The sequence below is a fragment of the Saccopteryx bilineata genome, chromosome 3 (assembly GCF_036850765.1).
Source record: "Saccopteryx bilineata isolate mSacBil1 chromosome 3, mSacBil1_pri_phased_curated, whole genome shotgun sequence".
Classification (NCBI taxonomy): Eukaryota; Metazoa; Chordata; class Mammalia; order Chiroptera; family Emballonuridae; genus Saccopteryx; species Saccopteryx bilineata.
Window position 1 is genome coordinate 126,500,867 of NC_089492.1, and position 27,880 is coordinate 126,528,746.

The 27,880-nt window shown below is 42.7% G+C and overlaps 1 protein-coding gene and 1 pseudogene across 3 annotated transcripts in view; one reads left to right on the forward strand and one right to left on the reverse strand.

Annotated features, from left to right (window-relative positions):
• C3H2orf42 (chromosome 3 C2orf42 homolog) overlaps positions 1-27,880 on the reverse strand; it is a 170,856-nt gene that overhangs the window by 136,611 nt on the left and 6,365 nt on the right. For all 3 annotated transcript variants that reach the window (XM_066267326.1, XM_066267324.1, XM_066267325.1), the window contains exons 2-8: positions 18,220-18,495; positions 16,995-17,830; positions 14,546-14,656; positions 13,158-13,262; positions 10,213-10,317; positions 5,081-5,188; positions 1,209-1,309 (exon numbers count right to left, since the gene is read on the reverse strand). In XM_066267326.1, the coding sequence (XP_066123423.1) occupies positions 1,209-1,309; positions 5,081-5,188; positions 10,213-10,317; positions 13,158-13,262; positions 14,546-14,656; positions 16,995-17,817 (1,353 nt within the window). In that variant the 5' untranslated portion in view covers positions 17,818-17,830; positions 18,220-18,495. The remainder of the gene's footprint in view (positions 1-1,208; positions 1,310-5,080; positions 5,189-10,212; positions 10,318-13,157; positions 13,263-14,545; positions 14,657-16,994; positions 17,831-18,219; positions 18,496-27,880) is intronic.
• On the forward strand, positions 21,578-21,699 carry LOC136332410 (small nucleolar RNA SNORA33; annotated as a pseudogene).

Genomic DNA, 27,880 nt, shown 5'->3' on the forward strand with positions numbered 1-27,880 from the left:
AGCCCGTGGTCAAGGCACATATGAGAAAGCAATTAATGAACAACTAAGGTGTTGCAACGCACAATGAAAAACTAATGATTGATGCTTCTCAACTCTCTCCGTTCCTGTCTGTCTGTCCCTGTCTATCCCTCTCTCTGACTCTCTCTCTGTCTCTGTAAAAAAATAAATAAATAAATAAAAATTAAAAAAAATAAAATAAATGTTCAAAAATATCTAATATTTCTCTGTGAAAAAGAACAAAAACTAAGGGTCATTTGGGGAGGTGTGTTTAATTTTGCTGGGTCCACTAATTTCACAAATAGTATATAATCTCAAATTATTTATATATATTTTTAGCTGCCTGCCAGTTAATCTAGAGCTCACCACAGCTAATAGATTATTTGATTTACAAAAAAAATCATTCCTGTTTTCTGATCCCAAAGGCAAAGAAAAATACTCCAATTTCTTAAAAGAATATGCCAATTTATCAAGCAAAAAAAAAAAAAAAGAATATGCCAATTTAAGATACTTTTTCAAGCTTGAGGTAATACCCATTAAAATCAGTCAGCACTATACAGCCATAAATATCTGAATAATCTCTTTTTTTTTGGCCTGACCTGTGGTGGTGCAGTGGATAAAGCATAGACCTGGAATGTTGAGGTCGCTGGTTCAAAACCCTGGGCTTGCCTGGTCAAGGCACATATGCGAATTGATGCTTCCTGCTCCTCCCCCTCCCTTCTCTCTCTTTCTCTCTCTCCTCTCTAAAATGAGTAAGTAAAATCTTTAAAAAAAATTTTTTAAAGTACTTTAAAAAAATCTCTTTTCCCCCCATTGATTTGAGAGAAAGGAAGGGGGGAACAGAGAGAGAGAGAGAGAGAGAAGCATCAACTCATTGTTCCATTTAGTTGTGCATCCACTGACTGCTTCTCATAGGTGCCCTTACTGTACCCTGACCCGGCTCGAACTGGAGATCTTGCGGTTGAGGTGGCATCCTCAGGACTGAGCTGGTGACCCCAGGACAGAGCCAGCAACCCCAGGATCAAACTGGCAACCTCAGCGCCCCAGGATGACATTATCTACTGCATCACCAGCCAGGGCTGAATAATCTCTTAATACAAAAAAAAAAAAGAATTGTTTTTGTTGTCTGTAACTTAAGGAACTAGTACATACATACTTTCTGCACTTGCTTCCCTCTCTTCCTTCCCACTACTGTAGAAATAAACTCTTACCTCGGGAGTATCTAAGATTTGTTTAACTTGCAGGATATTGGTGATATGCCAGGTATACTTGGAAAAGGTTCCCAACGGCAAGGCATCTTTTCGAACAAAAGCTTCAATGTAAAAAGGGAACAAAATTAGCCTACCAAGAAAATAACATTCTCTTACACTATTTCTTACCCAGTGTCTTTCTAGATACTTCAGTGCAGTGCTATTCTTGCCTTATAGAATCTTATATTTAAACTATTTTTAAAATTTTATTTATTGATTATGGATAAAGGAAATAGAAAGGGGGGGCTCGGAGTGATAAGCTCCTACTTGTAGTAGTTGCTTTTTTTTTTTTTTTTTTTTACAGAGACAGAGAGAGAGTCAGAGGGATAGACAGGGACAGATAGACAGGAACGGAGAGAGATGAGAAGCATCAATCATTAGTTTTTCGTTGCGCGTTGCGACTTCTTAGTTGTTCATTGATTGTTTTCTCATATGTGCCTTGACCAGCAGACTGAGTAACCCCTTGCTGGAGCCAAGGACCCTGGGTCCAAGCTGGTGAGCTTTTACTCAAGCCAGATGAGCCCGGGCTCAAGCTGGCAACCTCAGGGTCTCGAACCTGGGTCCTTCCACATCCCAGTCCAATGCTCTATCTACTGCGCCACCGCCTGGTCAGGCATAGTTGCTTTTTGAATGTGTCTTGACCAGGCAAGCCCGGGGTTTCGAACCAGCAACCTCAGCATTCCAGGTCAACGCTTTATCTACTGTGCCAGCACAGGTCAGGCATTTTTATAAACTTTTTTATTTTTAAATTTTTATTTATTGATTATGGAGAGAAGAGAGAGAGAGAAAGGGGCACAGGAGTGGGATTCTTTTTTTAATTTATTGATTTGAGAGAGAGAAAGAGAGAAAGGCAGGGAGAGAGAGACAGGAACATAGATCTGTTCCTGTATGTGTTCTGACTGGGGATTGAACTGGCAACCTCTGTGCTTCGGGACAACACTCCAGCCAACCGAGCCATCTGGCCAGGGTGAATCTCAGCATTTTTATAAAAGAAAATCTAGAGGCAAATATATAGTAGGGTTTGACATTAATATGATATATCTAGAATTTCTGTTGCATAAAGTCTCTGATGCTTCTTTGAGATGCTATTTATTTCTAGTTCCTTAGAAATTTGTTTCTTTGTTTGGTAAAGTTACATGCACAGGAGTCCATTAAAAATGCTTCTTATAATCTCTTGCAACTTTAGATATATCAGAGGTCAAATCATAGTCCTTAAAATAATTACATGGAGTTTAAGCCTGCTAATTTGGTTGCCAATCCATTACCAAGCCTGCAGGATTATAAAGGGGTTCCACCAAAAGTCCGCAAAACTAGCTAAGGGATGGATTAAAATTAATGTACTAGACCAAAAGTTTAAACTAGAAGAAAGAGCCTGACCAGGCAGTGGCGCAGTGGATAGAGTTAGACTAGGATGCAGAGGTCCCAGGTATGAAACCCTGAGGTCACTGGCTTGAGCGTGAGCTCATCTGGCTTGAGCATGGGCTCACCAGCTTGAGTAAGGGGTCATTGGCTTAAGTGTGGGATCATAGACACCACCCCATGGTCGCTGACTTGAGCAAGGGGTCACTTGTTCTGCTGTAACTCCCTGGTTAAGGCATGTATGAGAAAGCAATCAATGAACAACTAAGGAGCCACAATGAGCCTGACCAGGTGGTGGCGCAGTGGATAGAGTGTCGGACTGGGATACAGAGGACCAGGTTTGAAACCTCGAGGTCACCAGCTTGAGCATGGGCTCATCTGGTCTGAGCAAGGCTCGCCAGCTTGAGGCCAAGGTCGCTGGCTTGAGCAAGGGGTCACTTAGAATGCTGTAGCCCTCTGGTCAAGGCACATATTAGAAAGCAATCAATGAACAACTAAGGTGCCACAATGAAAAATTGATGCTTCTCATCTCTCTCTTCCTGTCTGTCTGTCCCTGTCTGTCCTTTTCTCTGTCTCTGTCACAAAAAAAAAAAACCCAGAAGAATCAACACTGCTTCAAAAATTAGGTAGATAAGCTGTGAATACAAAGATTTTCATGGCCCTAAACAGTAATTAACAGCTTGCATTATTCTTTTTGTGTGTGTGTGTATTTTTCTGAAGCTGGAACCGGGGAGGCAGTCAGACAGACTCCTGCATGTGCCAGACCGAGATCCACCCGGCATGCCCACCCGGGGGCGATGCTCTGCCTATCTGGAGCGTCACTCTGCCGCAATCAGAGCTATTTTAGCGCCTGAGGCAGAGGCCACAGAGCCATCCTCAGCGCCCGGGCAAACTTTGCTCCAATGGAGCCTTGGCTGCAGGAGGGGAAGAGAGAGACAGAGAGGAAGGAGAGAGGGAGGGGTGGAGAAGCAGATGGGTGCTTCTCCTGTGTGCCCTGGCCAGGAATCGAACCCGGGACTCCTGCACGCCAGGCCGATGCTCTACCACTGAGCCAACTGGCCAGGGCCTCAGCTTGCATTATTCAAAACCAGAATTAAACCTTACACAGTCCCACAGCCCATATTATATCACCAAATAACAATTTGCCGAAGAAATAGCATGGATTTCTAACTGTAGTTACTCTTGTCACCGAGAAATCCTTTCTTCCTCCTTTTTTTTCTCTTATTTCCTTATACTCCCCAATAAGTATGTTGAGATGTCTAGTAGAAAGATGTTATATAAAACCAAGAAATAAGTACCAAATTAAAGTAATAATAAAGTGTTCCAAGCCTAAGAATTACTATAAAAATAAAATCTTCGGCCTTGGCCGGTTGGCTCAGTGGTAGAATATTGGCCAGGTGTGTGGAAGTTCCAGGTTCAATTCCTGGTCAGGGCACATAGGAGAAGCGACCATCTGCTTCTCTACACCTCTCCCTCCCCCTTTTCTCCCTCTCTCTCTCTTGCTCCTACAGCCATGGCTCGACTAGTTAGAGCAAGTTGGTCCTGGGTGATGAGGATGGTTCCATGGCCTTGCCTCAGGCATTAAAATAGCTTGGTTGCTGAGCAATGGAGCAATGGCCAAAGATGGGCAGAGTATTGCCCAGAAAGGGGCTTGCTGGGTGGATCCCCATCAGGGCACATGTGGGACTCTGTCTCTCTGCCCCACTTAATAAAACAAACAAACAAAAAATTTCCTTTATCAAAAATTGGAAATCACAAAATCTAAGTTAGTTATTGATACATACTATAATATGCTTCCAAAAAGCCAGCCCAGATAACAATTGGAGCTCACAATGCTTTTGTTGAAATTGATTCATATCTAGAAAATATCAAACTTCTTGGTGGGCATCTGCATTGCATTTCATTGTTGTTCTTTTACCAAGTCTGCACTTTCTGAATTGTTCCATTAACTTGCACCGGAGTCAGTATGGGATAACTGAAAAGTATGATCATTATCCCAAGAGCTGACTGGCTAAGGCTTTATGCCAGGGGTCCCCAAACTTTTTACACAGGGGGCCAATTCACTGTCCCTCAGACCATTGGAGGGCCGGACTATAAAAAAAACTATGAACAAATCCCTATGCACACTGCACATGTCTTATTTTAAAGTAAAAAACCAAAACGGGAACAAATACAATATTTAAAATAAAGAACAAGTAAATTTAATCAATAAACTGACCAGTATTTCAGTGGGAACTATGCTCCTCTCACTGACCACCAATGAAAGAGGTGCCCCTTCTGGAAGTGTGGCAGGGGCTGGATAAACGGCCTCAGGGGGCTGCATGCGGCCCGCGGGCTGTAGTTTGGGGAGCCCTGCTTTATGCTCTCAGACTGTGGCTAGAAGTCCTAATCCTGAAAATTCCACACTATTTTTTCAAACATAATTCTCTAAGGTCAAGACATTTGCTGCTACTCCTGATGAAAAAATCCCATACCTGTAGTGGAATTGGGTAGCCGTTTTTTTGTGCTTCCTATAGATATTCTCTGTTGCAGGGCATCAAAGAAGGACTGAGGAATGTGGAATACCAGTGGCTCTGGTTTGCCTTTACAAAAAAAGAAGAAGAAACTCAGTTAAAACAAACCAACTTTTTTTTTTTTTATAAATTAAGTGAGAGGTGGGAAAGCAGACAGAAAGGTTCCTGTATGCACTCCAACTGGGATCCACCCAGCAAGCCCCCTAGTGGGCAATGCTCTGCCATCTGGGGTTGCTACTCTGTTGCTCAGCAACCAAGCTATTTTAGCACTTGAGGTGAGGCTATGGAGATATCCTCATTGATCATGTAGGGCCAACTTGCTCAAGTCATCTGAGCCATGGCTGCAGGAGAAGAAGAGAAAGGGGGGGGGGGAGGGGTGGCGAAGTAGATGGTCGCTTCTTTTGTGTGCCCTGACCAGAAATTGAATTCGGGACTTCCACACGTGGGGCCAATGCTCCACTGCTGAGCCAACTGGCCAGGGCCCAGACCAACTTTTCTTGCCAGAAATTTGAGAGTAACTTAGGTGGATGCACAATTACTTCAACTAAATGTGTACTGTTGAAATTGTGTTCATTTGTACTCTGCAATGGTTATGCTTATGAAGCATCTGGCAGCTTTGTGCAATGAATTGATGTTGTAAGGAATTATCTATTTTGTCATAGTATTTAAGTCATAATGTCATTTCAGAATTCAGTTCTGTAGGATTTTTTTTCTTTAAAAAATGTATATTCTGGGTAGTTTTAATTGGTAAAAAATGTAATAGTGATTTAATACTGCATAGTGCTTTGGGAATTTTTTTAATATGCAAAGGTCTTATGAGCCAATAAAACTATTTCAAAGTTAAAAAAAAAAAGGAACTCATTTAAGAAACTCATATACAGGAAAAAATAAAGAAACTCAGTGGACTTCCTGATATAGAGAAAGAGGTAGAAGAAATGGAATTGAAGGACAGATTTCTTTCTACAGAGGCAAAAAGAAGGCTTTGATTGATATTGATGAGCCAAGCACTGTCAGCAGCCCTACTCTTGATTCCTTTGAACCACAAAAAATATAGCAGACCCTTGTCATCCACCAAGAATAACTTTCCAAATCCCCAATTTTAGAAACACCAGCACAGCACAGACTTCCTTGAAAGAGTGTATGAAATGAGATGAGAACAATGAAGCTGAGTTAAGAAGGCAAACTTAATTCACTCCTGACTCTCCCCAGGCACTTGCTATATGCATTCATGTCTAAACAAAATAGTGACATGCTGTCTCTCTCAGCTAGTCAGGACCGTGAATGTCAAATTAGAATACAAAATTAGGACAATCTTTATCCAATAAACAACAGTCTCTCTCTCTGAATACGATCTCAAGAGAGGTAAAATGTTTAAAAATACTTAACATACCTTTTAAAGAAATTTATAAAACATTAGGTGAACAAAAGTCAACTGAGTGTTCAAGGGAGGGGTCGAAAGAGTCCTCTACAACAGTGGTCCCCAACCCCTGGGCCACAGACCAGTACCGGTCCGTGGGTCATTTGGTACCAGTCCACAGAGAAAGAATAAATAACTTATATTATTTCTGTTTTATTTATATTTAAGTCTGAACAATGTTTTATTGTTAAAAAATGACCAGATTCCCTGTTACATCCGTCTAAGACTCACTCTAGATGCTTGTCTCGGTCACATGATACATTTATCCATCCCACTCTAAAGGCCAGTCCGTGAAAATATTGCCTGACATTAAACCGATCTGTGGCCCAAAAAAGGTTGGGGACTACTGCTCTACAAAACACTGTCCAAGGGGCTGCCTAGCCTTAGCAGAGGGAAAATATTCCAAACCATGTGGATAAACATACAACTTAAAGAATGTCTCTTAAAGAAAGACTCTTAAAGTCTTTTTGAAACAAAGGTCAAGCCAAGGAAAATTAAAATAAAAGGTCTTCTAGAGTTATACAGAGAAAGACTTTACATTCTTTCTATTGATTTTGCCTACGTTATTGAATACAGAATGTTAATGACAAAACTGTCACTGCTTTTTTTTTTTTTTGTATTTTTCCAAAGTTGGAAACGGGGAGGCAGTCAGACTCCCTCATGTGCCCAACCGGGTTCCACCCGGCATGCCCACCAGGGGGCGATGCTCTGCCCATCTTGGGGCGTCGCTCTGCCGCAATCGGAGCCATTCTAGCGCCTGAGGCAGAGGCCACAGAGCCATCCTCAACGCCCTGGGCAAACTTTGCTCCAATGAAGCTTTGGCTGCAGGAGGGGAAGAGAGAGACAGAGAGGTAGGAGAGGGGGAGGGGTGGAGAAGCAGATGGGTGTTTGTGAATATCATTTATAATAACTTAAATATCAACATTTTCTTTATTATGTTGACCTCTATTCTGAGGATATTCAACTGACTATTTCATATTTGCGTTTAAATGGCTCAAAGCTTCCCTAAGTTATCATGTCCAAAACAAAATGCTAAACGTTTTTCTCTATTAGTGGCTGGGAATCGAACCCAGGACTCCTGCACGCCAGGCCGACCCTCTACCACTGAGCCAACCGGCCAGGGCCTGTCACTGCTTTTGAGTTACTAAAATATTAATATCTGGGCAGTTTAGAAAAGTCACCTCACAAAAGAATTTTAAAACCTTTCATCTTAAAATTAGATTATGGGCTACATATTGAAATCATAACAGCTCTAAAAGAAGTGCTAAGTCACCAGAACTTAGCTGATGTGATGCTAGAGCTTATGTTTACAAAATAATCTTGAAAAGCCTTCATGAAAGAAACAGACTCAAGGTGACTTGGACAAAGGTGATGGTAATGGAGCTGGTGAGAGGGGGTGGTAGAGGAAAAGGATGGAAAAGGACCACAATGTATAGCTGACATTATTGCCAATGTTCTATTTTCTGTTTTGGAATGTGGGTTCGTTGCAAACAATAAATAAAAACTTCAAAAAAAAGAAAAACATTCTCTTTAACCCTCCTTAGCTTCTTTTATTTTCTAAAAAGTAACTTCTAAAGTTTTATTTTTTCTGAATAAAAATAAAACTAATAATGTATTTCAAGCTCTCTATTCTTGTCCCTTTCCTCACCATAAAGTCATACTGTTCTAATCCTCCAACACTCATCTTCTTTCACTGAGTTTCTGCCATCAGACTACTACTATTCAGTTTAGGGTACTTTAACTACTATTCAGCTTAGGGTACTTTATTTTTATTTGGGGGGGAGTACTTTATTTTTAAAATGATAGTCATAAACTGCAACATAATCAGCAAAGAACATCAAAATGATAGGATCTGCTAGAAGGAGAGTTTCAAGACCTAAGATGTAACACTTGGAAAAGAAAAGACCTGTGGTGGTGCAGTGGCTAGTGTTGACCTGGAATACTGTTGCCAGTTGGAAACCTTGGGCTTGCTGATCAAGGCACACATGGGAGTTGATGCTTTCTGCTCCTCCTCCTGCCTTTCTCTCTCTCTCTTCCCCTGTCTCTCTAAAACAAATAAATTAATAAAGAAAAGAAAAAGAAAAAGAAAAAAAAAAAGGAAAAACCTGTCAAAGAGAGCTACAGATATGTATATAATAGCAGGGACTGTTTTTTTTGGGAACAGAAATAGACCTATTCAATGTGGCCAGAGTATAGTACTAGATCCAACAGAAGAATTATAAGCAAACATGTCCACTTAGCATGAAGAAAACCTTCCTCACAGCTATCACTGTCCAACAATGTTGTGATCTATCTCAGAAAGCCGTGAGCTCCTCATCACTGCACAAAGCCTGGAAAACTATCCATCAAGGATGCAAGGACTGGATAGATGTTCCACCTCTGAAATTGCTGAGGTTTCATGAACTATCATACTAATACCAAGCCTGTGTTCTCCAATCTTCCTTAGCATGCTATGTAATATTATAGAACTATTTTAGTCTTATATGTTTAGATTTCCTCTAAACTTTCTCCCTTCTTGTTTCAATTTTAAGTTTGAGAGTTAAACTATCTCATTTTTATTTACTAATTGATTTAAAAGAGAGAGGAAGGGAGGGAGGGAGAGGGAGAGAGAGAGAGAGAGAGAGAGAGAGAGAGAGAGAAAAACAATGACTTGTTGTTCCACTTATTTATGCATGTTCCACTTATTTATGATGACTCCATGGAGTCATCCTCAGCACTGGGGGCTAATGCGCTCAAACCAACTGAGCCACGGCTACCGGAGAGGAAGAAAAAGGAAGAAGGGGGAAGGAAAGGGGTAGAGAAGCAGATTCTCCTGTGTGCCTTGACCAGGAATTGAACCCGGGACATCCACACACTGGGCAGATGCTCTACCACTAAGCCAATCAGCCAGGGCTGGTTGATTCTTGTATTGTGCCCTGACAAGGAATTGAACCCACATTCTTGGCATATCAGGATGATGCTCTAACCAACTGAGTTACCCAGCCAGGGCTAGGATGATCTTCTAAAGCTTTGATACCTCCCTCACAAAACACACCGCACCCCAAGATCAAAGCTATCTACCTTTATGTATTTGCTGTTTTTCCTCTTCCATTTCTAAATTCATTTTATTGATCCTGCATTTTATCTTTTTTTTTTTTGTATTTTTCTGAAGTTGGAAACGGGGAGGCAGTCAGTCAGACTCCTGCATGTGCCCAACCAGGATCCACCTGGCATGTCCACCAGGGGGTGATGCTCTGCCCATCTGGGGCGTTGCTCTGTTGCACTCAGAGCCATTTTAGCACCTGAGGCAGAGGCCACAGAGCCATCCTCAGCGCCTGGACCAACATTGCTCCAATGGAGCCTCGGCTGCGAGAAGGGAAGAGAGAGACAGAGAAGAAGGAGAAGGGGAGGGATGGAGAAGCAGATGGGTGCTTCTCCTGTGTGCCCTGGCCGGGAATCGAACCTGGGACTCTTGCACACCAGGCCAACGCTCTACCACTGAGCCATCCAGCCAGGGCGATCCTGCATTTTAATTATGTGATTGTTCCTTTCTTTCACTTAGATTTCAACTTTTTGTGGCCCAATGTACTCTGGAGTCAAGCCCAGTTACTTTTCCTATTATAATAGAGAACACTAGCACAATTACTTTAATTTCTCCCACTTTCAGCAACAACCTAGTTGGGTGACCAATACTTACCATCAAACTGATAGTGCATGGTTTGATGGATGCGTTCTGTGACACTAGCCAGCCAGTCTTGGAAGGATAGGGTCACTTGTGCCTCATCTAACACCTGACCGCAGGCTAGGAAAAACAAAAAAAACGCTTTAGCAACTTTTTTTTTTCCTACAGAGACAGAGAGTCAGAGAGAGGGATAGACAGGGACAGACAGACAGGAACAGAGAGAAATGAGAAGCATCAATCATCAGTTTTTCGTTGTGACACCTTAGTTGTTCATTGATTGCTTTCTCATATGTGCCTTGACCATGGGCTTTCAGCACACCGAGTAACCCCTTGCTCGAGCCAGCAACCTTGGGTCCAAGCTGGTGAGCTTTGCTCAAACCCGATGAGCCCGCACTCAAGCTGGTGACCTTGGGGTCTCGAACCTGGGTTCTCGGCATCCCAGCCCCACGCTCTATCCACTGTGCCACCACCTGTTCAGGTGAACTAAACTATTTTTATACAGTGTATAAGAAGTTAAACAGCCTGACCAGTTGGTGGCGCAGTGGATAGAGCACTGGACTGGGACCAAGAGGACTCATTTTCGAAACCCCAAGGTCACGGGCTTGAATGTGGGCTTATCTAGCTTGAGCGCAGGCTCACTGGCTTCAGTGTGGGATCATAACATGACCCTATGGTCACTGGCTTGAGCCCAAAGGTTGCTGGCTTGAAGCCCAAGATTGCTGGCTTGAGCAAGGGGTCACTCGCTCTGCTGTAGCTCCCCCCCACCCCCGCACATCAAGGCGCATATGAGAAAACAATCAATGAACAACTAAGGTGCCGCAACAAAGAATTGATGCTTCTCATCTATCTCCTTCCTGTCTGCCTGTCTCTATCTGTCCCTCTCTCTGTCCCTCTTGCTAAAAATAAGAAGTTAAACTGTTGCTCCTCAAATGTTTGTGCTTAATTATTTTCAGTAGCAAAATGATATATATATATATATATATATATAAATATATATTAAGCCTGGCCAGGTGGTGGCACAGTGGATAGAGTGTTGAATTGGAATGCAGAGAACCCAGGTTCAAAACCCAGAGGTTGTCAGCTTGGGGGCAGGCTCATTGGCTTGAGCACGGGTTCATCAGCTTGAGTAAGGGGTCGCTGGCTTGAGTGTGGGATCATAGACATAACCCCATGGTCGCTGGATTGAGCCCAAAGGTCGCTGGCTTGAAGCCCAAGGTTGCTGGATTGAGCAAGGGGTCACTCACTTTGCTGTAGCCCCCTGGTCAAGGCACATCTGAGAAAACAATCACTGAACAACTAAGGAGCTGCAACAAAGAATTGATGCTTCTCATCTCTCTCCCATCCTGTCTGACTCTGTCTGACTCTCTCTCTGTCTCTGTCAAAACAAAACAAAACAAAACATATTATGTTCAAATTAAGTCATTCTGTCTTCATAAATTCAGAATGCTAGCTATGTTATTGCTTTTAATAAAACCATGTTTTTAAACTTCACTAACTATGGAGAACAGACTTAATTGTCTTTCAACAGCTATTTATCACTGAATAATTGTAAAGTATGTTTCTTTTTCAACTTTAAATTTCTGTACCAACTACATGAGTAATAAATAACAAGAGGGAAAAATCCTACAAAACACCTCTGCCAAAAAAGTCAGTAATTTTTGTTGCATTTGTTATTTATTTATTATTTTTTGTATTTTTCCGAAGCTGGAAACAGGGAAGCAGTCAGACAGACTCCCGCATGTGCCCGACCAGGAACCACCCAGCATGCCCACCAGGGGGCGATGCTCTGCCCATCTGGGGCGTTGCTCTGTTGCAACCAGAGCCATTCTAGCGCCTGAGGCAGAGGCCATGGAGCCATCCTCAGCGCCTGGGCCAACTTTGCTCCAATGGAGTCTTAGCTGCAGGAGGGGAAGAGAGAGACAGAGAGGAAGGAGAAGGGGAGGGGTGGAGAAGCAGATGGGCGCTTCTCCTGTGTGCCCTGGCCGGGAATCGAACCTGGGACTCCTGCACGCCAGGCCAACGCTCTATCACTGAGCCAACTGGCCAGGGCCGCATTTGTTATTTAAAAGACACAGTTTGGCCTGACCAGGTGGTGGCACAGTGGATAGAGCGTCGGACTGGGATGCGAAAGGACCCAGGTTCGAGACCCCAGGATAGCCAGCTTGAGCACGGGCTCATCTGGCTTGAGCAAAAAAGCTCACTAGCATGGACCCAAGGTCACTGGCTCGAGCGGGGGGTTACTCAGTCTGCTGAAGGCCCACGGTCATGGTACATATGAGAAAGCAATCAATGAACAACTATGTTGTTGCAACAAAAAACTGATGATTTATGCTTCTCATCTCTCTCCGTTCCTGTCTGTCTGTCTCTATTTATCCCTCTATCTGACTCTCTCTCTGTCCCTGTAAAAAAATAAAATAAAATAAAATAAAAAATAAAAGACACAGTTTGTTTTTGAGCATGATTTGAGACCAGTGTGACAGGATAGACCAGGGGTCGGGAACCTATGGCTTGCGAGTCAGATGTGGCTCTTTTGATGGCTGCATCTGGCTTGCAGACAAATCTTTAATAAAAAAAAAATAGTAACGTTAAAATACAAAACATTCTCATGTATTACAAACCATTCATTTCCTACCGCTCATGTTCATGGTTGTGGGTAGCTGGAGCCAATCACAGCTGTCCTCCGAGACAAGACCAAATTTTTATTGGATAATGCATAACGTACATGGGTCATTGTATGGCTCTCATGGAATTACATTTTAAAATATGTGGCGTTCATGGCTCTCTCAGCCAAAAAGGTTCCCTACCCCTGGGATAGACTTTAGCCTCAGTGTCATCAAGTGTTTATCTTAGCATTCCCTGGGGGACACCATGCAATTTTTGTTTTTTTTTGATTTATTGCTTTTACCTTCTTTTGGATGATTTTCTACCTTTTTAACCTATTCTGGGGAGGGGAAACTTACCCTGCCTTTTTAATGAAGAAGCAACCACAGGCTTTTTCAGGCCACTTTTCCTTAGATTACTGCTCACTGACTCTTGAGGCAACAGTGAACTGTTCATCTGTATACCTAAAGCATAAATTATTATAGTGCTTAATAATATGTTTGTAGAGTATTAAATAGATTTTACACTAACTTCTGAAGAGGCTAAAACATAAAAAGTTTTTGACAATTTCTAATTTAACTTCAGTGTCTAGAAGAAATTAGCATTAGCCTTTATATATAACATTTTACTTTTCTGAGCTCTTTATAGAAAAATGCAAGTAATAAACTATATTTTCACATTAGTGTGGAAAATACAATGAATTATTTTCCCAACCTTTTAAAAACATTCTACGGATAAAAACTTCATAACCCCGTCCTAAGGCAGGTTAGAGTGTAAGACTGGTCTGAATGTTTAAGGCAGTGGTCCCCAACCCCTGAGCCGTGGACCAGTACCGGTCCATGGGCCATTTGGTACGGGTCCGCAGAGAAAGAATAAATAACTTACATTATATCCATTTTATTTATATTTAAGTCTGAACGATATTTTATTTTTTAAAAATGACCAGATTCCCTCTGTTACATCTGTCTAAGACTCACTCTTGACGCTTGTCTCGGTCACGTGATACATTTATCCGTCTCACCCTAAAGGCCGGTCCATGAAAATATTTTCTGACATTAAACCGGTCCATGGCCCAAAAAAGGTTGAGGACCACTGGTTTAAGGGATGAACAAACATATTCCATAATAAGAGTTGAATTTGGTTTGATATTATATTTAGCCAGTAAAACCAACTCTAGCTTGACTGGTCAAATAATGATCAATGGGCCTGACCTGTGGTGGCGCAGTGGATAAAACGTCGACCTGGAAATGCTGAGGTCGCCGGTTCGAAACCCTGGGCTTGCCTGGTCAAGGCACATATGGGAGTTGATGCTTCCAGCTCCCCCCCCTTCTCTCTCTCTCTGTCTCTCTCTCTCCCTCTCTCTGTCCTCTCTAAAAATGAATAAATAAAAAAATTTAAAAAAGATCAATGGAAAGTAATACGTATTCAGGGAAAAGAACCCATAAAAACTGTTTCTTGGGGGAAGGGGAGGGGCACAAAGAAAACTAGATAGAAGGTGACAGAGGACAATCTGACTTTGGGTGATGGGTATGCAACATAATTGAATGACAAGATAACCTGGACATGTTTTCTTTGAATATATGTACCCTGATTTATTGATGTCACCCCATTAAAATTAATAAAAATTTATTCATAAAAAACAAAACAAAAAAACCCGTTTCTTATAATTGCTGAGATTCAATGAAACAAATGTAAAACAATCTGTAACAATAACACCATCAAACAAACAAACCAAACAGCTTCTCACCAGATAATTCATCCTTTTTCCTCTTCTTTGTCTTAGATGGAGTAGACTCACAAGCTGATACTGTTGATTCTGAATGGCAACCCAATTGGGGCACAATAATCTCTTTAAGACCTAAAATATACAGATTTTTGAATTATTAGTATTATCTAAGAGGAAGTATGAATCTCTACTTAAGAGAAAAATTAATTTATAAAAATCCAAATCCCCAAACAATGGAGTGATTGCCATTGGAGAGGTTGTGGAAAAAAAGAACTCTTCATATACTGCTGGTGTGAATGTAAACTGGCACAGCCACTACAGAAGACAGTATGTAAGTTACTCAAAAAATTAAGAACAGAGCTACCATATGATCCAGCAATCCCTCTTCTGGATATCTACTCAAATAATTTGAAAACATTTATTTGTAAAGCTTTATGTACCCCTATGTTCACTGCAGCATTATTTATAGTGGCCAAGACATGGAAACAACCTAAGTGTCCTTCAGTAGATGACTGGAGAAAGAATATGTAGTACATCTATATGATGGAATACTATGCAGCCATAAGAAACACTGAAATAATGACATTTGCAACAACACGGATAGATCTTGAGAGTATCATGCTTAACAAAATAAGTCAGATGGAAAAGGACAAAAATCATATGATTTCACTCATGTGGGATATAAAACAGAAAGAAACAATAAAACAAAAGAATTTATAGACACAGACAACAGCAGGGGTCCCCAAACTTTTTACACAGGGGGCCAGTTCACTGTTCCTCAGACAGTTGGAGGGCCAGACTATAAAAAAAACTATGAACAAATCCCTATGCACACTGCACATATCTTATTTTAAAGTAAAAAAACAAAATGGACCTGTCAAACAATAAAAAATATTGGAAACTGAAAAGAAAAAAAAAAGGAACAAATACAATATTTAAAATAAAGAACAAGTAAATTTAACTCAACAAACTGACCAGTATTTCAATGGGAACTATAGGCCTGCTTTTGGCTAATGAGATGGTCAACATGCTCCTCTCACTGACCACCAATGAAAGAGGTGCCCCTTCCGGAAGTGCGGTGGGGGCCAGATAAATGGCCTTAGGGGGCCGCATGCAGCCCGCGGGCTGTAGTTTGGGGACCCCTGGACAACAGTTTGAAGGTTAGTGGAGGGGAAAGTGATGGGAGGATGATGAAGAGAGTAAAGGGGGTCAAATATACAGGAGACTAGATTATATGGGTGGTGAGTACACAGTGCAATATACAGATGATGTATTATAGGATTGTATGCTTTAAACTTATGTTATTAACCAATGTCAACCAATAAATTTAATTTAAAAAAAAGATTGTGGATCTGATAAAAAAAAGTTCCTTTAAAGGACAGCCCAGACCTGTGGTGGAGCAGTGGATAAAACATCGACCTGGAACGCTGAGGTCGCCAGTTCAAATCCCTGGGTTTGCCTGGTCAAGGCACATATGGGAGTTGATGCTTCCTGCTCCTCCCCCCCTTCTCCTTCTCTTTCTCTCTAAAAATAAATAAATAAAATCTAAAGAACAGCCCAAAACATGTTTTTGTTCATACAACATTAACTTGACAGAGGGCTCTACAGTGAAATATAAAACTAAAAAGCTGGAAGCTACTTCCCTGGCCAGGAAGCTCAGTTGGTTAGAGTGTCATCCTGATACGCCAAGGTTGCGGGTTAGATCTCCAGTCAAAGGAACATACAAGAATCAATCAACAGGCCTGACCTGCGGTGGGGCAGTGGATAAAGTGTTTGACCTGGCAATGCTGAGGTCACCGGTTTAAAACCCTGGCACATATGGGAGTTGATGCTTTCTGCTCCTCCCCTTCTCTTTCTTTCTCTTTCTCTCTCTAAAAAAACTGAATAACATTTAAAAAAATAAAATATATCTTAAAAAAGAAAAGAATCAACCAACATAAATAAGTGGAACAACAAATCTCTGTCTAAAATCAATAAATTAGAAAAAAAAGTTGGGAGCTACTGCCAACTAAAGATGATTGAGAAATGAAAATAAAAAGCACTTAGAAGATAAAAATATGTTAACTGCAGCAAAAGACTTGATTTATAAACTTTTTCTTTTGAGCAAGGTACTTGTTTTTCCCATTTTCAGAGATAAGAAACAAGCAAACAAGCCAAAAGAAAAGGGATTTTTTGGTTGTTTTTATTATTTACATAGGGCATCTGTGAAAGAGTCAAGAAATCAAAGGAGCTAACTTTACTAGATTCATTGTCTCAATGAAAATGTCCGAGTCTCTTGATCATGATTTCAACCAACCAACCAACCAACCAACCTTTATGTAAGTGCTGACTGGGATTAAAAGAAGGAATGCTTTTTATTGAATTATCTAGCAACTGCTTTTGAAGGTTGCTAGGACAATCTCCAAATGCCATCAGTGGGACTCTTTCATTGTCATTTTAGAAAACAGAGTGTGTTAACCATACCACCTACCGCTGGAATCAAAATTTAGGAAGTCTGAGAATTCCTGAGCCAATGTCTCATCACTGGCAAAGGCACAGATGCAAGCAAAGAAATGAATGCATCTCTGTGCTGCCTCATCCTTGGAAGCATTCAACTTGTGTGATTTCAGAGTCTGGCAGGAGCAGAAGAAACGGCGCTCAGGCAAGCTTTTGGCACTGATTTTCTGCACAAAAGATGTATGCAAGTACCCCAAACTATGCTTCTGGCTTGCCTTACATTTCACCACCAAAATGTTTTTAGTAATTCTCTGCACAAGGGGACCTGTGGGTTCTGTGGCCAACTGCCAGATGGTTTGCTTGGTTTCCGAGGAGGCCTGCATTGCATTCAGGACTGAGCTCTTCAGAGTCAGAGGGGTGGCCTCTGCCTGGCAGTTTACTGCCAACTTGATATGCTGGCATTGGTTTTCCACAACACTCTGGGTGGCAGCTTTCAGGCAGGAGGGGACATAACACCGTCCAGAGCTCAGCTGAGTGATGATTGTCCCATCTACTGTCTGGATTGTTGTCTCTGAAACACCCAGCTCCACAAAGCATCGGTAATCGGGACCCCGATCTCTTTGCCGCACTGAGTAGACCTGTAGATCAGAGCCTGTTATGATTTTGACAGCTTCCACACTAGGCTGCTTCCGTGCACCATAGCGGAATATGGTTCCACAAGTTTTGTTCTTACAGCTCAGTCCCCGGGTTCCATTGTATGTGCCACATCGGGGACACTTTCTGATTCCCCTCAATGTGGCCTTCCCCAAATCAGATAAGAAAGCTGGGACTTTAGTCCTCAGAGAGTTTGGTTCCATTTTTCACAAGTCCCTAGAAAAGACAATAAGCCCATCAGCATGAGTACACACACACACACAAACACACCAGAGTTAAAATCACTTATGATATTTAGTGCAGAAACTGAAACATGAAGAAGCTATCCCCTATTTTCAAACTGTACTCTCAAACACATCAGTTTAAGCTCTCAAACAAAATGAAAGTGGAGGAAACATTGCCTTTCATATCTCTATATATTTTTTAAAATCCTAATGTAACAACTAAAGCATTTCTCTAGGTTCAATCATGTTTGATACAACAACCTAGATCAGTTAACCTAATCTTTACATGCACAAGATGTTTAACTTGAGCAACAACTGAAAAATGGGAAATGTTAGTACTTTCCCTTCCACCCTTACTTACAACACCCAGCCCAATCCTACCTGTTTCAGCTGCCAGAGCATCTAGAAAATGGTGTAACCTAAATTCATAAGACATAAAGAGCTGTTTCATTAGTTTGTGATGATCATAGAGGACAGGTGAAGACATAATCATTTACAGAGTAAATGTTACTGATTAAATCAAAGTCTTCCGAAGTTTGAACTCCATAGAGTAACAATGGACACATTTCTGCATCCTCCTTCTTGGCCAGTCAATGGCAAAGCTCCTACCAATATCTCACAAAGAAGATTCACACCGGCCTACATGATCTTGGCAGTCTATAAATAAAACAAGAAAAATATTAAAGTTATACAAAGACAGAATGATTCTTTCCTTTCAGAATAGGAATCTAAATCTTTCAAAAATAGTTAAGAAATAGACAAATTGTGCCTGACCAGGCGGTGGTGCAGTGGATAGAGCGTCGGACTGGAATGTGGAGGACCCAGGTTTGAGACCCCGAGGTCGCCAGTTTGAGCGCGGGCTCATCTGGTTTGAGCAAAAGCTCACCAGCTTGAGCCCAAGGTTGCTGGCTTGAGCAAGGGGTTACTCAGTCTGCTGAAGGCCCGTGGTCAAGGCACATATGAGAAAGCAATCAATGAACAACTAAGGTGTCACAATGCGCAACGAAAAACTAATGATTGATGCTTCTCATCTCTCCATTCCTGTCTGCCTGTCCCTGTCTATCCTTCTCTCTGACTCTCTCTGTCTCTGTAAAAAAAAAAAAAAAAAAAAAAAAAAAAAAGACAAATTTTTATGGAAATGGTTGTTTTGTACTTTTAATTGCAAGAAGGTAAATTGCAGTATTAATGGCACTACACAGGGACTTGTCAAAAACACCCAGAGTCATGGTATATATATACATGCTTCATATCCATTTCATTTGAATCTCACAATATTAGTATCTTATTTAAGCTAAACAACCATTTTTCATATGAAAAGTCTTAAGTTAAGCCTTGGCCCGCTAGTTCAGCGTTATCCTGATATGCCAAGGTTGTGAGTTCGATTTTTGGTCAGGGCACATCTAAGAATCAGAAAATTAATGCATAAATAAGTGGAACTACAAATCAGTGTTTCTCTCTCTCTCTCTCTCTGTCCTCCTCCCTCTCTAAATTCAATAAAAAAATTTTTTTTGAAAAGTTACAAGAATAACAGGGTTCCTGTATTATTACTCTTCACACAGCTTTCCCAAATGTTGGCATCTTAATAACCATGGGACATTTGTAAAAACTAAGGTTTTAACATTGGTACAATACTATTAACTCTACTACAGGCTTTATAAGGATTTCAACCGTTTTTTCACTAATGCTCTTTTCTAAAGAGTAAATTTTTAAAGAAAATTTCACATTTTCAGAAAAGTTGCAGATACAAAATAAAGACATGTCAAAACTAAGAAGTCAGGCCTTGACTAGGTGGCTACTTGAATGGATAAAACATTGTCCCAATGCTCTGAGGCCACAAGTTCGATCTTGGGTCAGGGCACATAGGAGAAGCAATCCATGAGTGCACAACTAAATGGAACAACTAAGTGAAGCAGTAAGTTGATGCTGCTCCCCCTTCCCCTTCCAACTTCTCTCCCCCTCCCCTTTCTCTCTGTCTCTCAAATCAATAGAAAAAAAACAAACTAAAATGCCAACACTGGTATGTTATTAACTAAATTCTAGTCTTTGTCCTTTTTTCTGTTCCAAGAACCAATTTAAGACATCACACTGCATTTAGCTATCATGTCTCTTTGCTCTCCTAAGATCTAAGAATTTGTATTTTCTTATTTTCTATAAACTTTTTTTAAAATTTATTATTATTATTTACTAAGTGAGAGGAGGGGAGGCAGAGACAGACTGCTAGCGCCCTGACCAGGATCCACCCAGCAAGCCCCCTATGGGGCAATACTCTGCTCATCTGGGGTGTTGCTCCATTGCTCAGCAACAGAGCTCTACTTAGCACCTTAGGCAGAGGCCATGGAGCCATCCTCAGCACTCAGAGCCAACTTGCTCAATCAAGTCATGACTGCGGGAGAAGAGAGAGAGAGAGAGAGAGAGAGAGAGAGAGAGAGAAGCAAGAGGGAGAGGGGTAGAGAAGCAGATGGTCGCTTCTCCTGTGTGCCCTGATGGGTAGTTGGATCCAGGACATCCACAAGCTACTACCACTGTGCCTACCGGCCAGGGCCCCATAATCTTGACAGTTTTGAAGAGTCAGGTATTTTATAGGGAATGCTCTTCAATTTTGGCTTGTCTAATCTTTTCACTGCATATTCTGCCCCCTTTTTTTAGTGAGGGGGGGACAGAAAGAGGCAGACAGACAGAAAGAGAGATGAGAAGCATCAACTCATAGTTGTGGCACCCTAGTTGTTCATTGATTGCTTTCTCATATATGCCTTGATGAGGGGGTGCTCCAGCAGAGCCAGTGACCCCTCGCTCAAGCCAGCAACCATGGGGTCATGCCTATGATCTCACGCTCAAGCCAGTGATATCGGGGTTTCAAACCTGAGTCCTCAGGGTCCCAGGCAGACATTCTATCCACTGCAGCACTGCCTGGTCAGGCTCCTTTTGACCCAGTACTTCTACTAATAATGTATCTTACAGATATACTCCCACTTTCAAAATGAGTAGTATATAAGGCTACTCAGTGAAGCATTTTTTTTTTTTTGGTATTTTTCTGAAGCTGGAAACGGGGAGAGACAGACTCCCGCATGCGCCCGACCGGGATCCACCTGGCACGCCCACCAGGGGCGATGCTCTGCCCACCAGGGGGCGATGCTCTGCCCCTCCGGGGCGTCGCTCTGCTGCGACCAGAGCCACTCTAGTGCCTGGGGCAGAGACCAAGGAGCCATCCGCAGCGCCCGGGCCATCTTTGCTCCAATGGAACCTTGGCTGCGGGAGGGGAAGAGAGAGACAGAGAGGAAGGAAGGGGTGGAGAAGCAAATGGGCGCTTCTCCTATGTGCCCTGGCCGGGAATCGAACCCGGGTCCCCCGCACGCCAGGCCGACGCTCTACCGCTGAGCCAATCGGCCAGGGCCTAGTGAAGCATTTTTGTAACAGGAAAACATTAAAAATAAACTAATGGCTATCAAGAAAAAATTAAATTAATTATGACCTAATGGAATACATTTCAAAAAATAAATTATTTTTACAGCTGTTTAAAAAATAGACTGAGGCCTGGCCTGTGGTGGCACAGCAGATGTGTCGACCTGGAATGCTGAGGCTGCTGGTTCAAAACCCTGGACTTGCCTGGTCAAGGCACATACAAAAAGCAATCAATCAGTCATCAACTGAAGTGAAGCAACTGTGAGATGATACTTCTCACCTCCTCCTTCTGTAAAATTAATAAATAAAATTGTAAAAAAAAAAGATTAAAGAACTTTATGTGTTGGATCTTCTATCTTTAAGAAATGTTAAGTGATTTGGAGAAAGCTGGCAATAGTAAAGCCATGTTACAAGCCTTAAAGACATTTAAAGTTATTAAGGTCCCTGAAAATGGCTATAAGAAAAAGAAGGAGAAGGAGGAGGAGGAGGAGAAGAAGGAGGAGGAGGAGAAGGAGGAGGAGGAGGAGGAGGAGGAGGAGGAGGAGGAGGAGGAGGAGGAGGAGAAAAAGAAAAAAAAAAAGAAATGTTAAGTGAAAAAGGAAGATTCAGAACAGCATTTATAATATGCTGCCAATTGTGTATAAAAAAGGGAAACATTGCCTGACCGGCGGTGGTGCAATGATTGGAGCATTGACCCGGAACGCTGAGGACGCCAGTTCAAAACCCTGGGCTTGTCTGGTCAAGGCACATATGGAGTTGATGCTTCCTGCTCCCCACCCACCAAATGAATAAAATCTTTAAAAAAAGGGAAATATTTATGTATATTTGTATTAGCTTGTAAATGAAATACAATTGTTTAAAACTCTCTAAACTGATAAACTAATAGGAATAGTTACCTTATTGGTGAACGGGGACCAACGTGGGAGGGAAATTTTTACTACATACTTTTATAGTTTATTTGTGTTGATCTTAAACAAATAGCCTGATATTTCTCCAGCAAAATGGGTCTATTTGGGAATAAAGAATTGCTAGGCCCTGGTTAGTTGGCTCAGTGGTAGACCACTGGCTGGGCATGTGGATGTCCTGCGTTCAATTCCTGGTCAGGGCACACAGGAAAAGCGACTATTTGCTTCTCCACTCCTTCCCCCAACCCCACTCTCCCCTTACTACAGCCATGGCTTGACTGGTTCAAGTGCATCAGCCTGAGCACTAAGGATGGCTCCATGGAGCCTGCGCCTCAGGTGCTAAAAATAGCTTGGTTGGGAGCATGGCCCCAGATGGGTGGAGTATCAGCCTCAGATGGGAGTTGCTGGGTGGATCCCCAGTCAGGGTGCATGCACGAGTCTGTCTCTATCTCCCCTCCTCTCACTGGGAAATGAAGGAAAAACAAACAAAAAAAGGAACCACCAGCAAGTCCAGAGAAACAAAGAAATGTTCCGAGGGGCTGTTGTAAATAAGGAGTTCATTGGAAGACAATGAAAGTTGGAATTATAATGACTTTTCATTGGCTGAATTATGGCAGTCTTCTATTGGCTGAGCTGTTACTAGGCAAGAAGAAATCTTTTCTCTCTTCTGCTTAAGTATAAAGTAGTATTTTCTATAGGAGAGCAAGGTAGTCTCTTCCTTTTGGGATCAGTAGTGGACACTGAGTGACACTTGCATGCAAGTTATCTCTTCTAGCTTACTGACTTCATTTTATTTATTGATTTATTACAGAGAGAAAGAGAGAAGGGGGGGAAGCATCAACTCATAGTAGTTGCTTCTCATATGTGCCTTGACTTGGCAAACCAGAGTTTGTTTGTTTTTTCTGGACAGAGAAAGAGAGAGAGTCAGAGAGAAGGGCAGATAGGGATGGACAGACAGGAAGGGAGAGAGATGAGAAGCATCAATTCTTCGTTTAGGCACCTTAGTTTTTCATTGATTGCTTTCTCACATGTGCCTTGACCAGGGGCTTCAGCAGAGCGAGTGACCCCTTGCTCAAGCCAGCGACCTTGGGTTCAAGCCAGCGACCATGGGGTCATGTCTATGATCCCATACTCAAGCCAGGGACTCCTCGCTCAAGCTGGTGAGCCCGAGCTCAACCTGGATGAGTCTGCACTCAAGCTGGAGACCTCAGGGTTTCAAACCTGGGTCTTCTGTGTTCCAGTCCAACGCTCTATTCACTGTGCCACCACCTGGTCAGGCAAAGCCAGGGTTTTGAACTGGTGACCTTAGCATTCCAGATTGATGCTTCATCCACTGTGCCACCACAGGCCAGGCCTTGAGTCATTTTAAAAGAGGTTTCTATTTATTAATTTTCATATTTTAAACTATATAAATCTATGATCTTTAAAAAATGCAAATAAAGCCTGACCAGGCGGTGGTGCAGTGGATAGAGCGTTGGACTGGGATGCCAAGGACCAAGGTTTGAGACTCCGAGGCGGGGCCCTGGCCGGTTGGCTCAGCGGTAGAGCGTCAGCCTAGCGTGCGGAGGACCCGGGTTCGATTCCCGGCCAGGGCACACAGGAGAAGCGCCCATTTGTTTCTCCACCCCTCCGCCGCGCTTTCCTCTCTGTCTCTCTCTTCCCCTTCCGCAGCCAAGGCTCCATTGGAGCAAAGATGGCCCGGGCGCTGGGGATGGCTCTGTGGCCTCTGCCTCAGGCGCTAGAGTGGCTTTGGTCGCAACATGGCGACGCCCAGGATGGGCAGATTATCACCCCCTGGTGGGCAGAGCGTTGCCCCATGGTGGGCGTGCCAGGTGGATCCCGGTCGGGCGCATGCGGGAGTCTGTCTGACTGTCTCTCCCCATTTCCAGCTTCAGAAAAATGAAAAAAAAAAAAAAAAAAAAAAAGAGACTCCGAGGTCACCAGCTTGAGCGCAGGCTCATCTGGTTTAAGCAAAATGCTCACCAGCTTGGACCCAAGGTTGCTGGCTCGAGCAAGGGGTTACTCAGTCTGCTGAAGGCCCGCGGTCAAGGCACACATGAGAAAGCAATCAATGAACAACTAAGATGTCACAATGCGCAACGAAAAACTAATGATTGATGCTTCTCATCTCCCCGTTTCTGTCTGTCCCTGTCTGACTCTCTCTCTGTCTCTGTTAAAAAAAAAAAGCAAATAAAAAATATAGAGATATTAGAGTCATCTTAAAAAACGATATAACAAAAGCAGACTAAAAAGCTCAAGACCTCCAGACTGGTCTGACATGTGGTGGTGCAGTGGATAAAGCATTAACCTGGAAACGCTGTGGTCGCCAGTTTGAAGCCCTGGGCTGCCCTGGTCAAGGCACATATGGGAGTTGGTGCTTCCTGCTCTTCCCCCTTCTCTCTCTCTCTCTACAAATGAATAAGTAAAATCTAAAAAAAAAAATTTAAAGACCCCCCTCCCCCAGCCTGTCCTGTGGTGGCACAGTGGATAAGGCCTGGACTTGGAGTGCTGAGGTTGCCAGTTGGAGACCTTGGGCTTGCTGAGTCAAGGTACATACAAGAAGCAACTGAGGCCTGACCAGGTAGTGGCGCAGTAGAGAGAGCATCGGACTGGGATGCTGAGGACCCAGGTTCGAGACCCCGAGGTCGCCAGCTTGAGCACGGGCTCATCTGGTTTGAGCAAAAAAGCTCACCAGCTTGGACTCAAGGTCACTGGCTTGAGCAAGGGGTTACTTGGTCTGCTGAAGGTCCGCGGTCAAGGCACATATGAGAAAGCAATCAATGAACAACTAAGGTGTCACAATGCACAACGAAAAACTAATGATTGATGCTTCTCATCTCTCTGTTCCTGTCTGTCCCTGTCTATCCCTCTCTCTGACTCTGTCTCCATAAAATAATTAAATAAAAAATAAAAAAATTTAAAAAAATATTCTTTGTGACTAATGAGTTGGTATATTAAAAAAAAAAAGAAGCAACTGAGGGCTGGTGTTTCCCACCCCCCCTCCTCCCCCCTTTCTAAAATTAATACATAAAATCTTAAATAAAAAAAAGCTAAAAACTCCTTTAGTCCCATTCCTACTGCTATCACTATCCTCACATATCTCCCCCCACCCCACCCCCCAAAAAATCCCCACTTCTCAAGAGTAAATACAGTTAATAGGCTGGCATATATCCACCAGATTTTCTTTGTTTATAATAAATATTTAATTTGTACAGATGTAGATTTTGTTTTTAGAAAAATTGAATTATATTAATACACATTGCTCTTAAGTTTCTGTAACATTTATATAGATTTACTTCCATGTCAGCACAAATGGCTCTGAATATTATATTTTTGTGTGAGACAGAGAGAGAGACAGACAGAGAGAGGGACAGACAGATAGGAAGGGAAAGGGATGAGAAGCATCAATTCTTCATGATCATGGTATCTCCCCTGCCAGGTAAGTATGAGAAGCATCAATTCTTTATTGCAGCTCCTTAGTTGTTCACTGACTGCTCTCTCACATGTGCCCTGACTGGGGTCCACAGCAGAGAGAGTAACACCTTGCTCAAGCCAGCGACCATGGGGCCATGTTCCATGATCCCACACTCAAGCTGGAGAGCCTGCACTCAAGCTGGTGACTTTGGGGTCTTGAACCTGGGTCATCTGCATCCCAGTCCGATGCTCTATCTACTGCGCCACAGCCTGGTCAGGCCTGAATACTATTTTTAATGGCTGCACAGTAAATCTGCAGTGCAAATATACCACAGTTTAACCAGCTCTACCAGTGGGTGTCCAGTTCTAAACAATGCTGCAATGAACATCCTAAACATTTATCTTAGTACATAGATGCAAGTATTTCAGTAGAATAGATTCTGAAAATTTCGAGGTTTCTTGAAAATGTATTTGGGTATAGAATAAAGTTTTATTGAGAGAAAACAGTTTACTTCTTAAAGTGTTTGAAAAACACATCAAAGATTTTAAATTTGAACAATGGGAGGAGATCCCTATAATTTTAATCAATAAACAAATTAATTTTCCTAAAAACTATACAATGTAAATGAAAAAGTTAAGGGCCGGCCAGGGCACACAGGAGAAGCGCCCATTTGCTTCTCCACCCCTCCGCCGCGCCTTCCTCTCTGTCTCTCTCTTCCCCTCCCGCAGCCAAGGTTCCATTGGAGCAAAGATGGCCTGGGCGCTGGGGATGGCTCTGTGGCCTCTGCCCCAGGCGCTAGAGTGGCTCTGGTCGCAACATGGCGACGCCCAGGATGGGCAGAGCATCGCCCCCTGGTGGGCAGAGCATCGCCCCATGGCGGGCGTGCCGGGTGGATCCCGGTCGGGCGCATGCGGGAGTCTGTCTGACTGTCTCTCCCTGTTTCCAGCTTCAGAAAAAGTTAAGGGCAAAATTATCATTAAAAATACTATATTCAAAAGAAACAAACTCATAGACACAGATAACAGACTGAAAGTTTTCAGATGGGATGGGGATTGGGAGCTGGATAAAAAACGTGAAGGGGCTCAGTGGTAGAGCGTTGGCCTGGCGTGCAGGAGTCCCAGGTTCGGTTCCCAGGTTTGGCCAGGGCACACAGAAGAAGCACCCATCTGCTTTTCCACCCCTCCCCCTTTCCTTCCTCTCTGTCTCTCTCTTCCCCTCCCGCAGCCAAGGCTCCATTGGAGCAAAGTTGGCCCTAGTGCTGGGGACGGCTTTATGGCCTCTGCCTCAGGCGCTAGAATGGCTCTGGTTGCAACAGAGCAACACCCCAGATGGGCAGAGCATCGCCCCCTGGTGGGCGTGCCGGGTGGATCCCTGTCGGGCACATGCGGGAGTCTGTCTGAATGCCTCCCTGTTTCCAACTTCAGAAAAATACAAAAAACAAAACAAAACAAAACAAAAAAAACGTGAAGGTAGTAAGCAAAGAAAAAACCCCTCACAGATAACAATATATTGACTACAAGAGTGAAAGGGGTTAAAGGGAGGTAGAAAAGGGTAAAGGGGGTATAAATGAAAGAAGATGTGACTTGGGGTGGTGAGCACACAATACAATATACAGATGTATTACAGACATGTACACCTGAAACCTATACAATTTTATTAACCAATGTTACTCCAATAAAATCTAATTAAAAAAATCATATTCAGCCTGACCAGGCGGTGGTGCAGTGGATAGAGCGTTGGACTAGGATGCGAAAAACCCAGGTTCGAGACCCCGAGGTCACCAGCTTGAGTGAGGGCTCATCTGGTTTGAGCAAAAAGCTCACCAGCTTGAACCCAAGGTCGCTGGCTCCAGCAAGTGGTTACTCGGTCCGCTGTAGCCCCACAGTCCAGACACATATGAGAAATCAATCAATGGACATCTAAGGTGTCACAACAAAAAACTAATGATTGGTGCTTCTCATCTCTCTCCGTTCCTGTCTGTCTATCCCTCTCTCTGACTCTCTGTCTCTGTAAAAAAAAAAAAAAAAAAAAATCATATTCATCCTGTCTCACTTTCTATACTTAAATAAATTCCAGACAGGTAAGTACAAAAGGTAGAACTGTTAAGATTGTACAATAAGCCTGACCTGTGGTGGCGCAGTGGATAAAGCATTGACCTGGAATGCTTAGGTTGCTGGTTCGAAACCCTGGGCTTGCCTGGTCAAGCACATATGGGAGTTGAAGCTTCCTTCTCCTCCCCCCCTTCTTTCTCTCTCTCTCCCCCCTCTAAAAAAATGAATAAATAAATAAAAATAATTTTAAAAAAAAGATCATACAATAAAAA